Below are 13,133 nucleotides of genomic sequence, written 5' to 3'. Positions count from 1 at the left end.
GCCTGGTTTTTCCCCGGTGCGCTGCCTGCTTCCGTTGGTTAACCTTTTTTGTGTGCTTACGGCCATGCTGACTGCCTGTTCTGCAGGGTCAGTGTGCCAGGCGGTGTACTATTGGGGGGACAGGGCCCGCTCGGCTTACGGCCATACCAACCTGAACACGCCCGATCTCGTCCGATCTCGGAAGCTAAGCAGGTTCTGGCCTGGTTAGTACTTGGATGGGATTCCGCCTGGGAATACCAGGTGCAGTAACTGAGGGGCCTTTGTCCGAATACGCTGGCGATGTGGGGGGCGGGGCACTACGTGCCCACCTGGTGGGGTCTTGATGCTGGCATCATGGACTTATCCGGGCCCCCATTCTGGGGAGTCCAGTCCTTTTGGTGGGTCTGGGTCTTCCTTCGTGCTCCGCTGCTACGGCCTTGCCACAGGGTTGGGTTTGCCCTTGACCCCGTGATTCTGGGGGCAGTAACGAGGTTGTTCCTCCGTTCGTTCCCGGGTGGCATGCGGGTTGTGCGTGTGTGTAGTCGTGGGGTCAAGCCACGGTCTGCTCACCCTGTGCGTTGAGTTGCTTGAGTGCCTCTTCGCACGGTCGGGTCCGTCGCCCTCCCGTGAAGCCCCTAATAGGGGGGGTGCCCGCCATTAGGGTGGGTCGGGGGGGCTCGGCCCTCCCTGTTCTGATGGTTTGTGGGGGGCTGTCAGCGGGGTGTATTTGTCGGCCGTTGGCTCTCGCTCGGCCTCCCTTGTGCAGAGAGCGATGCCGAGCGAGAGCGATACGATACAGAACGTTAGGTTATGACTATAACCAAGTTCTGTTAGTATAGCGAAGCTCGGCATCCGACGCCGCTGCAGCCTTTGACCTCGCCTTGTGGCGAAAGCTTGGGAAGGAGGCGAGTGGGTGGCCCCACCCCTGCTTATATGGGTAAGCTGATAGGGGTGTGGTCAGACGAATATTGGGATTAAAGGTACATTGTGGTCTTTATTCAGTGCGCGTGCACATATGCGAGATAGTGCAGAGAGCGATGCCGAGCTTCGCTATACTAACAGAACTTGGTTATAGTCATAACCTAACGTTATCTTTCTATACAACAGTTATCTTTCTATACATCTACATTATCTATCTATCTATCACTCATCGATGTGTTCATGTTTTCTTTTGTCATCATGTCTTGTTTTTTTGTTTTGTTTTCTCCTCCGTCCTTCATGTGAGTGAAGGCATCGGAGGTCCAGGAGGAGGAAGGAGGAGCGAAGGAGGAGGGAGGGAGAGATACCACACCAAATGAGTGGATTAGAGAATGAGAGAAATCTTGTTTAATTTGTTCCAAAGAGAAGCGTGAATGGGTGAGGAACTAACGCCAAGAGTATGACAGTCGTAGTAGTGGGTAGACTTTAGAGTGTGTCTGTGTTTGTGTGTGATGTCAAAAGGGGCTTCAGGGCTATTCCATGGCATTGTACTTTAGTCCTCGACTAAAGAAATTCCTAAGTTGACTATGCATGTAAAACTAAGACTACATAGACCGAGACCACATGGACTAAAACCACATGGACTAAGCCCACAGCGACGGAATAATCTATTAAGGGGGGAAGCCCTAGCGTATATTGATTACTTAATTTGGACTCTTTTACATCTGAAGTTGGGCCGGGCAATAAATCAATATTAATGTTAATGTTTTTGTAAAAAGAAAATAATGAAATCATAATATCATGGTAGGCTATATAATTCTGTTGTCTAGTAATAACATGCCCGTATTAACTCACAAAATAACATCTGAAACCGGTTTTGGTTTACTACTCATCATGAAGTTCAATGATATTATTTCATGTGTTTAAAATGTAAATTAAAAAGATTATATGAATTTATTACATTACTCCTAGGCCTAATAAAGATCCATAAAACACATGGTATTAATTTTAAACAGAATCATGGAGATTGCACAAACAATCCTTTTCTTTACACCCATATAACTGCAATCACATTTAAGGGAATTCAAATTGTATTTGCTAAGGCAACAGGAATGCGCGCCTGTCTAACCTTGTTAGCATCCTTGCCATTAACATGACCTATGGTAAACCAGGCTGGCTGGCTGGCTGTGTGCATCTGCTGGTCCAATTGTGAGCAGACAAAGCTTCAGAGATATTGATCCAAGCCCGGACTCCCCGCAGGCTCTCATTACCAACACAGTGACATGGAATAACCCTGACCTTTTGCTGCAGTAGTACTAGAAGATGTCCTTGTCAGTATCTGTATACACACACTCAATAAAGGCAGACACACACACGTTCATTTGTAAACATTAATTCTATGTACGTACAGGAAGGCGCTAATGCATTCACCAGCAAACACATTGTTGGATTCGGGGTGTGGTCAGCCTGTAATCAACTCGTCACCTGTGGTTCCGTGAAGTTTCTGCATTGTGTTGTTTATACCCTTACTCATAATATTGGCTGTCACACGCTGGCTCACCCCCATTGGTACATCCGTAAGCAGAGGAATCTACACTGGAAACATGGTACCTTTCCTTGAAAACGTTATGTTTATTCCATAAACATATCCTCAAGATGGAAACAGTTCTGAAAGTCTTTGAAAAGTCTATTCAATTCATTATCCTATCGATCTCTCCTGTTATCAGCTTGATGGTTTGTTGCAGCCCAGTGGTTAGCCAAAAGCCTTCCCTGTTAGTCGAAGCTAGCTATCTCGTGGCTCCAGAGGGTGGAGGGCCTCCCATCCCCCACCCTCCAGCTTACTGCTGTCTCTTTGTCAATGTGTCTATGCGTCTGCCTCGTCTCCTAGTCTGGTTAGTCTTCTTTTAAACCTAGAAGAAACTCACAGCTATAACGTCTTTCCCCTAGCAACGGCGGCCAGCCCCGTAGCCACGCCCTTTATCTCGTTACTAAGTGACACGACGCCAGCCAGTGTTCTGGAGAGTCTGTGGTTCCAGAATGTTGATATAAAGCGCCTCTGTGGATGACCCTGGACCATGTCTTAGGCCATGCAAAATAAATGGTTTGGTTCCGGTTGCCGACCTACCCTGCCGATTTAGGTGCGACCCAAAATTATTATAATTTTTTTTAACAATAAAGTTTAGTTAAATCTTAGTCAAAAAGTGCAGTCCATGTCAATAATGAGAATATATAAAAAGCAAGTATTTCACAATATTTGCACAGCTCTCTTGACGTCAGGATATTTAGTGAGTAGTATTTAGGGGTGGCATTTTTAACACTTTGATCGCCATGGTTAAATTCATAATTTACCATCCCTAGCCAGCTCTATTTGTCTATGGAGAAGTTCCCCTTCTTTGCAGGGCTATAACTATTTAAATTGTATTGCTAAATTGACATTATTATGGCCCATTCAATGTCCTATATCTATTGTTCAGGGTGTAGCAACGTTATACTTTTTCATTCACATATTCATACTAAAATACGGTCTAAAGTATAAGTATGTTTTTATCGTTTTCTGCAGCTTTCTCCAGAACTTGATTTATAGCCCTAAATGCATTATATTGATGATCAAATACAGTTTGATAGCGATCGGTGCCAGATAAAAAATGTCAACTGCACCTAGTTCTAGAAGTTACTACGTATGATCTGATGTTGACCGGATGGGCGGGGGGTCGTTTATAATTCCGTGGGCAACGTTATATCATTCATCTAGTGTGGGTGATATGATCATTAGAGCAGTTAGTATAGAGGACATTAGAAAATAACGCTGAAACTCACCGTAGCTTCCTCGCGCCGTTGGCAGATGAGCGTGGAACAGATTTTTTTCTATTATGGGATGGAGAAATACCCGAACCATTTCCAGGTTGTATAATAGTATATACGTCCAAATCATGTTGTTTATCGAGTTATTGGCAACGGATCGCTATGTATTGTGTCGAGCTCGAGTCCCGGGACCTATAGCGAGTGATCGGACCGAATTGAAATGAGCACCAGCTTCTACATCCTGTTTCTCCCCTGGGCGATCCCCCGATCGGCCACCAGATGGCGCTCTTGAACCGTTAGAGAGTTGAGTGGAGCTCAGCAGTATATCTCAGGTCCCCGGGGGAGAAATATGATTTCGATCACAGATTTTTGAAATATTGATATCAAAGACGTGTTACGGCGTCTTCGGCAGAATGAGCATGGCGGGGAAAGACGAGTTTCGGCGTCTCCAGAGATTAAAGTGTTAATACTACTACCTTTGTACATTGTACTTTTGTAGTACAGTGTCTTTGTATTTGAACCTTTAGTATTATGGATATTAAACATGCTGGCAGAGTACATGCATCCATGTTGTCGTGAAAATTGTAATTAAATAAAGAAATTCCCTATCCATAGTTGCCGTGGGAAAAAATTCAATAAATTCCCTACCTACCCATGGCCTTAACTGACAACCAACAGGAACCAAACAATTTATTTTGCTAGGCCTTATCTTTGAGGGTGGGGAGCTCAGCTGATAAAGGCCCCTGTCTGCGCCGTCTGACTGGAGACACACACATACATACATGGCAGCTGTCCTCCTCAGCGTTTATAGTTATAATATCTAATATCTTGTTTTGATCTACTTTTTCTCTTTATTTTTCAATTTTTCTCCCATCCCAATTTCGTGTCGCCAATTCTCCCCTTCAATTCTCCCCTCCCCTGTCTTGAACGTTGCTAGACTATGCCTCCCACTGGTCGGCTGTAGTGAGGATAGAAGCCTTGCATCACGTGTCCCCTCCGGTACACGAGGAGGCAGCCTGTTGCATCTTTTCACCAGACAGCGCGGTCTCTGTGGCGAGGAGTAACGCTGCCCCCGATACTTCCTGACTCTGCTGTACAGGCGTCACCAAACCGACCTGTAGGATTCGCTGTCCACAACATCCAATCCCCACCCATCGACTTTCCACCCGCTACATCTGCCAATTGAGATAGTATGACGACTGACCCAAGCCGCAGGCAATGCTGACTCCGGGAGTCATAATATCTAATATATATAGGTTATTTACATTATATACACATATGAAAAACAAGTGCTATCTCTCAACATTATATTATGTATCACTAAAAGGGGTACATTTGAACATGTACTGAACTGCTTGACATGCGGCCGCGTAATAAAACATTAAACTGTGTGTGACGTGATGTTCTCAACGGTCCCTGATGTCGGCAAAGAAATCTTCTTCTTTTTCCATCCCGTCACCATCGTCATCGTCACCATCTCATCCACATTAGATCCAAAACATAGTTATTAGAGGGTGAACTTGTTACATTGCCTGCTACATGTCTACAAACCACTAATTTCAGTTTTGTCTTTTTACTCTTTTCCACAGCTTTTCCAGGTCCATGGGTCTCGGATGTAGAAAAACAAAGATAATTTTTTTATTTTCTTTTTCTACCTTTGTTTCCTCCTAGTTTTTATTTTGACATTCTGTACATACTGCCAGGGCATTTCAGACTGGATCGTTTTCCACCCCCCCCCCCCCCCCCCTAAATGTTCTTTCGGTGGTGTTTATACATCTTTGGCAGCCAAGGTCGCTAATGAATCTTAGTAAATGTACAACCAAAGAGCCAAAGTAAAGCACACTTAACCAAGATGGAATATCCACAGAGTTTTACATTTAGTCTCTGTTGCACTGGTTTGATTAGCCAAGCTGTGTGACCATTCATGAATATGAACTCAGTTGAAACCCTAAAACTGTCAACGGTCCATAGAAGTGATATAACGGCAATTCACAACAGAAAACTTAGCGTTAGCCACGGTGGCTGTGTGTTGCTAGCTTAGCCTTAGCGAACCACCTCATAGGTCAGGTTCGATTATAAAGGAGGATGCTGTTGCACAGAAACGGTCTGCACGTCCGCAAGCACCGTATCGTCACTGTAGTCGCGTGTCACCTGCCCGCTGTAGCCTCGCCATGGCCATCTGTACACAGAGAGACTGCTGTAGACTCACCATGGCCATCTGTACACAGAGAGACTGCTGTAGACTCACAGGGCCATCTGTACACAGAGAGACTGCTGTAGACTCACAGGGCCATCTGTACACAGAGAGACTGCTGTAGACTCACAGGGCCATCTGTACACAGAGACTGCTGTAGACTCACAGGGCCATCTGTACACAGAGAGACTGCTGTAGACTCACCAGGGCCATCTGTACACAGAGAGACTGCTGTAGACTCACCATGGCCATCTGTACACAGAGAGACTGCTGTAGACTCACAGGGCCATCTGTACACAGAGAGACTGCTGTAGACTCACCATGGCCATCTGTACACAGAGAGACTGCTGTAGACTCACAGGGCCATCTGTACACAGAGAGACTGCTGTAGACTCACCATGGCCATCTGTACACAGAGAGACTGCTGTAGACTCAAAGGGCCATCTGTACACAGAGAGACTGCTGTAGACTCACAGGGCCATCTGTACACAGAGAGACTGCTGTAGACTCACAGGGCCATCTGTACACAGAGAGACTGCTGTAGACTCACAGGGCCATATGTACACAGAGAGACTGCTGTAGACTCACAGGGCCATCTGTATACAGAGAGACTGCTGTAGACTCACCAGGGCCATCTGTACACAGAGAGACTGCTGTAGACTCACCAGGGCCATCTGTACACAGAGAGACTGCTGTAGACTCACAGGGCCATCTGTACACAGAGAGACTGCTGTAGACTCACCATGGCCATCTGTACACAGAGAGACTGCTGTAGACTCACCATGGCCATCTGTACACAGAGCGACTGCTGTAGACTCACAGGGCCATCTGTACACAGAGAGACTGCTGTAGACTCACAGGGCCATCTGTAGTGTACACAGAGAGACTGCTGTAGACTCACCAGGGCCATCTGTACACAGAGAGACTGCTGTAGACTCACAGGGCCATCTGTACACAGAGACTGCTGTAGACTCACAGGGCCATCTGTACACAGAGAGACTGCTGTAGACAACACATCTCATTGCGCATGGTTGAGCCGAGGGCAGTAAGGCCCTGAGTCCTGACACACACACACGCATACATGCACACACACTGTATTCACAGAGGGACACACTGTACTTCTGTTTCCCTTTTATACAAACGCTCGGTCTCACCCAGAGAGACGCTCACACGTTGCTTGGTGCAGGGACACGCGTGCCGTGCTCCCTGAGGCGTGTGCTAACATGCTCTGCAGCAATGACAGCTCTCTCTGTCACCCTGGCAAGACACCATAGCCTGGCTTTGACCCCTGGCGGACAGAGAGGGGGAGGGGGGGCGGAGAGAGAGAGAGATGATGATGATGATGAGAGTGAGGGAAAAGCTTGGACAGAGAGAGAGAGAGGGGGGGGGGGTTGATGAGAGTGAGGGAAAAGCTGAGGGAGATGGGGGGGGGGGGGTAGTTGATGAGAGTGAGGGGAAATCTTGGACAGAGAGAGGAAAAGAGGGAGGGAGAATGTGAGGTGTCAGTTCATGTTGTAATGATGGGCGCTGACACACTCCATCTCCCCCTGTCATTATTGTCATTATACCGTGTGTTTGAGGGAGGTTTCTGCTCTACAGTCCCCTGCAGATGTCACACAGAGGACACAAACGAACCTCCAACCTCTGTATCGTGCACTGGACAGTGGACACACAATTCTGCTGTAGGTATTTACTGTACATCTATGTTACGCGGCACAGAAGATACATTTCACGGTTCCAGCATCCCGCCGTCCACAACCGTTGCCATGGGATTGTTGGCTGTCGTGTTACGTGGTCTTTCCAAGTGGCTTCTGTTAGCACGACTGGTTCCTGCTAATTGCTATAATTACAGTGATCATTATAAAGATAGGATTGATGTACTGTAGATGGAATGTGATCTGTTAATCATTCTCTTGTCGTGCGAGAGGGGTTCCATCATTTGTAGTTCATACTGCGTGAATGTCGCCAGGCACCCGGTCACTCGGTACACACTGTTGGTACATACTCTGTACAGGCTGTGGTCGAGTGTAATTTGCCTATCCTCAAGCTCCGCCCTCTCTCAGCTTGATGGAGGAAAAAACAATCCTTGTGATAGGAGGGTTAAGAAAAAAAACGTGTTTGATTGGAGGTTCAAGAAAAAGAGGGTGGAGCAGAGATAAGGGCATATGGCTACAAGATACATAGTTGGACCTCTGATGTTGCACCACCTCATGTCCGCCCCCTGCTGTTCAGCTGCGTCCCTGGCAGCCATTAACTAATGCCGGCTGACAGACGGCAGTCAGGCAATAGCCTCCAGCTGCAGCACCGGAGCGATCCCCTCACTAGACGCTGTGGCAGCCACAGAGAGCGTGCGCTGATTGGCGAAAAGTACGGACGTTTCTCTTAAGGGTTAGGTTTAGGCCCTCATCTAAGAGAGGTTAAGGTTAGAGTGACAGTCAGGGCTGGTAATCCTTCCTGTAACAAAGCAACATAGGCCCTCAACCATAGAGGTTATGGTTAGGGTTGGGGAAGTATTTTATTGTATTGTACCATTCTGCAATCTGTTAATAAAGTTTTCAATCAATCAATTCCTGGCCGCGACCCTCTCTCCAACCGCACGTCTCAACCGAGCTTGGTCAAGGGGGAGGGGCTAGGCCCAATGTGGAGTGACGTCCCCTCTCCACCAATCAGCGCGCGCTCTCTGTGGTAGAGAAACTTCCGTACTCTCCGCCAATCAGTGCTAACTTCCGTACTCTCCGCCAATCAGCGCACGCTCTCTGTGGCTGCCACAGCGTCTAGTCAGTGAGGGGATCGCTCCGGTGCTGCAGCTGGATGCTACTCCAGTCAGGAGCTCTGGGTGACACATGGCACTCCACTCATCCCTTTTGGCCTGAGGGATGTGGTCATCGCGTCCTCTATAGGTCACCCATGGATACAAGAGGCAAACAAACACTCACACACACGTTTAGACTTCTGTAGTGGCAATAGGCACTAGAATGGTAGACAATCTAGGATTTACCAAGGTAGTTTTTCCTTAATTCAGTATTTTATATATAATATATGATCAATAGAAAATTATTAAATTGACGACAATTATGTTATCAAGTGTGTTTGAGTACGGTACATGAGGGTGACATTTGAAATATCCCAGTTGGTCCATAGAACGTTATTAATTTGAATACGTCATCACTTGGATGAGTTGAATGATTAAATAGCACTCAAGCGTTAATGAAGAGGTTATTGATATTGATACATAATGATCATCTTTCCTTTGAATATTTTTAGGGAAATCATCAACGCAATGCATTGATGTATAGATTGACAGAGAAAGACTTCATGTAAACCTTTCTGTATCCTGTGATATGGACCTCATCAGGTGCCTTGTTTTCAAGCCGCAAAAGGCTGGTAACATTTAGCTTAGGTGTTGTCATGTGTTGCTAAAGATGTTACCTTTTTAGGTGCAGGAAAAAAAAGTGGTTTACATGTTCATAGGCTAGGATTATTATAAGAAGTCAACCCGTGAATAAAGGTGGGCTTTTAACTGTTACGTACGTTTTTACAGTCAGGAGAAAAGTGTGATTCAAGGGACATGTGCACAATCTCAAGCCCTGCCCTCTTTTGATCCTCCAATCACAAGTTGTGATTAGAGGAGCAAGAGAAGGGGGCGGTGGAAGCAGACGTTGTGGTTGGAGGATCCAACACGGCGGGGCTTGAGATAGGTCCATGGCAAAGGAGTGTGGCTATTTAGCGTTAGTAGCTAGATATAGGAAACCAGGAAAAACATTTTACCATCATGTGTATCATTATTATTATTGCTGTCAGAGAACTTAAAGAGAAAAGGGACACAAATGAAATGTTGGGGTTGAGGTGGAAATCAGGGTTAAGTTCAATTTAACATTCAATTCCATTTGTGAAGTGGATTTTCTTTCAAATTAAAATACTGAACCTTGAAATGGTTGTATTATCCAACCTACAGACAATGGATGTTTCATCATCAGCATGTCCACAGCAATAAGTCTATATATTCTGAATTGGTTTAATTGAAAAGCGAGTTGATCCCAACCCTGGTAGAAATATTGAAAGTACAAGTAAAGGACACCGTCTGGTGTACAGGTGATGGATCAGACTAGCCGGATGAATATTAACATGTTATTTGCATGATTCCACGTGCATACATTATTTCATGTGTGATTTTCATTACATCACATTGCCATGTGATGTCGTGAAAACATTATGGTACATATTATTACACATCTTTCATTTTTTTGTACATGTTTAGGTTATTTTATTTATTTTCAAGAGGTTTCAATAATTGTCTTCTTTAAAAAATATATATATTTTATTATCTTTTCCCCCCTTCTTTTTCCGTTTTTTCTCCCATCCCAATGTTAGTCGTTATGCCAATTCCCAATTCCCTTCCTGGTTGTTGCACACTCTAGCCCCTACCGTCGGTCTGGGAGGGCAGAGACTATCACATGCTTCCTCCGACACATGTGTAGCCAGCCCACCGCTTCTTTTCACCTGGCAGCGCGGACTCACTGGGAGAGTGTAACGTGTGGAAGGTCACACTACCTCTCCCAGATCCTTCCCTTGCTGTGCAGGCGCCCCGACCGAACTGTAGGAGTCGCTGTTTTACAACGACCAGGACCCACCCACGCCGGCTTCCCACCCGCTAACACTGCCAATTGTGTTAGTATGGACGGTCGGCCAAGCCGGAGGCACCACAGCCGTATTCGTTCCCACTGGCTATGTGGTGGTAGACAGACGCTTAGTCCGCTGCGCTACCTGGCCGCCCAATAATTTTCTTCTTTTTATTTGACATTATACTGTAAAAAAAAAATCCTTTGGGCTTTTGAGTGTAATGTACTTTTTATGTTTCACTGGCCTGATGCTATTTAATTATCATTATTATCATTTAATACATCCTCTTTACTGAATAGGCTTGTTTTCTTTTTCTTTATTTAAATTTGTAGCTACTACTAGAAACCTCCAAACAGGCTTCCCGAACACTAAAATATGTGTTCACGTTTATGGAGTTTTAAACGTGTGTAATTATTAGTTACATTTCTTTTAAACCCCCATTTGCATGACTGGTTCCAATTTTTATATGCATCATGAATTTGTAAATAAGCTCAAGAATTGACTAATCTACAGCAATCAGCTGTTCACAACTTAATTATTTCATTAATATACATTTTCTGTGGGTTCATTTTTAATGTACAGCAGGGGTCTCAAACTCGCGGCCCGCGGGCCAATTGTGGCCCGCTGGATGATATTTTGCGGCCCCCCAGATGATTTCCACAAAAAATAAAAAATATTTCCCAAAAAAAGATTTTATTTTTTATTTATTTTTGCACTCGTCATCACAACACTGGCATTTAAAGGGTACAAATAAAACAATTCCTGCACCAGAATGCAGGAAATGAAGTCTTTGTAACACAAAATCTCCTGGTGGGGGACCCCCCGCTTAAAAAGTGGCCTGACTGGGGCTATATTTCGCACTATATTTCCTGGGCTGAATGATTTCCCCAGTCTGGCCCTGGTTAAAAGCCTCCAATGCTTATTAGTGTGTGTGCGTTTGAACGTTTGCATGTTGCAACCATACATTTCCATAAAAAATTTAAAAATACTTGAACCCCTTTTTGTGTGGAATATTTGATGCGGCCCAGCCTCACCCAGACTCTACCTCCAGCGGCCCCCAGGTAAATTGAGTTTGAGACCCCTGATGTACAGTAAAGATGTCTTTTTACATACTGTTTGACGTGTAAAGGTTTAAGTAGCAGTTATTTTCCAGAAACCTGTTGAATTGTGTCGGTATCAGACAAGTGCATGGAGAAACATTTTATTTGATGCTGGAGTTTCCCAGAAGAGCCTCAATGTCAAACACATGAAAAGACACAATTTGACATAGGAATTGTAATGCCTCAAATAAACAGGCTTCAACAAAGATGTCAGTTGCTTGAACAGATTTTTCAACATGTACAATGATTACACAGAGTGTCGAGGATGCCACATATTGATGTATTGTAAATGAACGCTACCATACTTGATGGAAATAACGGTTCCAATGTCCTTTGCCTTTTAAAATACAAATCCGAAAATGGATTAAACCAATTAAAGCTACAGCTATGATCTTTTCCACATGTGTACACATGCCTTCCGTGTTGACATATCTCAGCAAATACATCATGTTTTATTCAAGTTGTATCTCACTATGGCATCTGATTCTTCACAAAATGTATACATACATTTTTTTTTACTTTATTTTCAAATTTGAAAGAAAAATGGGAAAAACCCTTTTCTTTTCTTGATGCCTCATGTGCATGGATCTACTATACAGCCAACATGACAAAAATTGGCATCTCCTTTTTAAAGCGTAATTCCCTTATTTTTTTTTTTAAATCTTTTATATACAAGTTGTCGAAGAACCATGTTAAACTGAAATGCATATTTTAGTTATCTGGTAATAACCACGTAAACATCAGTCAAATCTACTGTAAATAAATATTCATGAGGGCAAGCACAACATGTTTCAGACTTTTAGTAACAGGGTGTTGTTGATTTTAGGGAATTATTGACTTTTTCTCTGCTCCTGGAAAACATCGCTGTCACTGAATTTTGCTGCCATCTTTAAATCAGTATTACAATTAAGTCCCGCCCCCAAACAGCCGCTTTCATCTGGAAAAGACCAAGATCACAAACGTGAAACACAATGCCATATTATTTCATGATGACTTCAAAGGAAAGGCTAATTCCTATTTAATATAATATTCAGATGGTTCCTGAATCTGAGAGCAGATTTTAAGAACCATTTAAAACTGAAATGCATAGTTTGGTTCTCTGGTAATCACCGGAGATGAATCACTGCACAAACAACAAAAAGTAGCCACCGCTAAATACAAAGCAAAGGAGTCATACCGGCGAGCACCGTCGACCTGTTGCATAATTCTTGGAAAAGTTCCCTAAAATCAACAACACCCTGTTACTAAAAGTCTGAAACATGTTGTGCTTGCCCTCATGAATATAATTATTTACAGTAGATTTTACTGATGTTTATGTGGTTATTACCAGATAACCAAAATATGCATGGTTCTTCGGCAACTCTTATACAGTGATGCCACAGATTACTTGCAAAAATAATCTGATTACTGATTACTCCTTTAAAAAGTAATCTAGTTACTTTACTGATTACTTGATTAACTTAGTTACTTTGAAAGTAACTAGGTTACGAAGTCGTCATCGTCCCCCCTGCTGCTGCCAC

The 13,133-nt window shown here is 44.2% G+C and overlaps 1 protein-coding gene across 2 annotated transcripts in view; it reads left to right on the top strand.

Annotated features, from left to right (window-relative positions):
• kctd17 (potassium channel tetramerization domain containing 17) overlaps window positions 1-7,234 on the top strand; it is a 61,057-nt gene extending 53,823 nt beyond the window's left edge. For both annotated transcript variants that reach the window (XM_084322729.1, XM_084322728.1), the window contains exons 6-7: window positions 1,210-1,335; window positions 5,289-7,234. In XM_084322729.1, the coding sequence (XP_084178855.1) occupies window positions 1,210-1,293 (84 nt within the window). In that variant the 3' untranslated portion in view covers window positions 1,294-1,335; window positions 5,289-7,234. The remainder of the gene's footprint in view (window positions 1-1,209; window positions 1,336-5,288) is intronic.
• The last annotated feature ends 5,899 nt before the right edge of the window (window positions 7,235-13,133 follow it).

This window comes from Notolepis coatsorum (genome assembly GCF_963971535.1).
Source record: "Notolepis coatsorum genome assembly, chromosome: 10".
In the NCBI taxonomy this organism is placed as follows: Eukaryota; Metazoa; Chordata; class Actinopteri; order Aulopiformes; family Paralepididae; genus Notolepis; species Notolepis coatsorum.
Note: the sequence above shows the minus strand (reverse complement) of the source record. Positions and strands in the feature narration are given on the sequence as shown.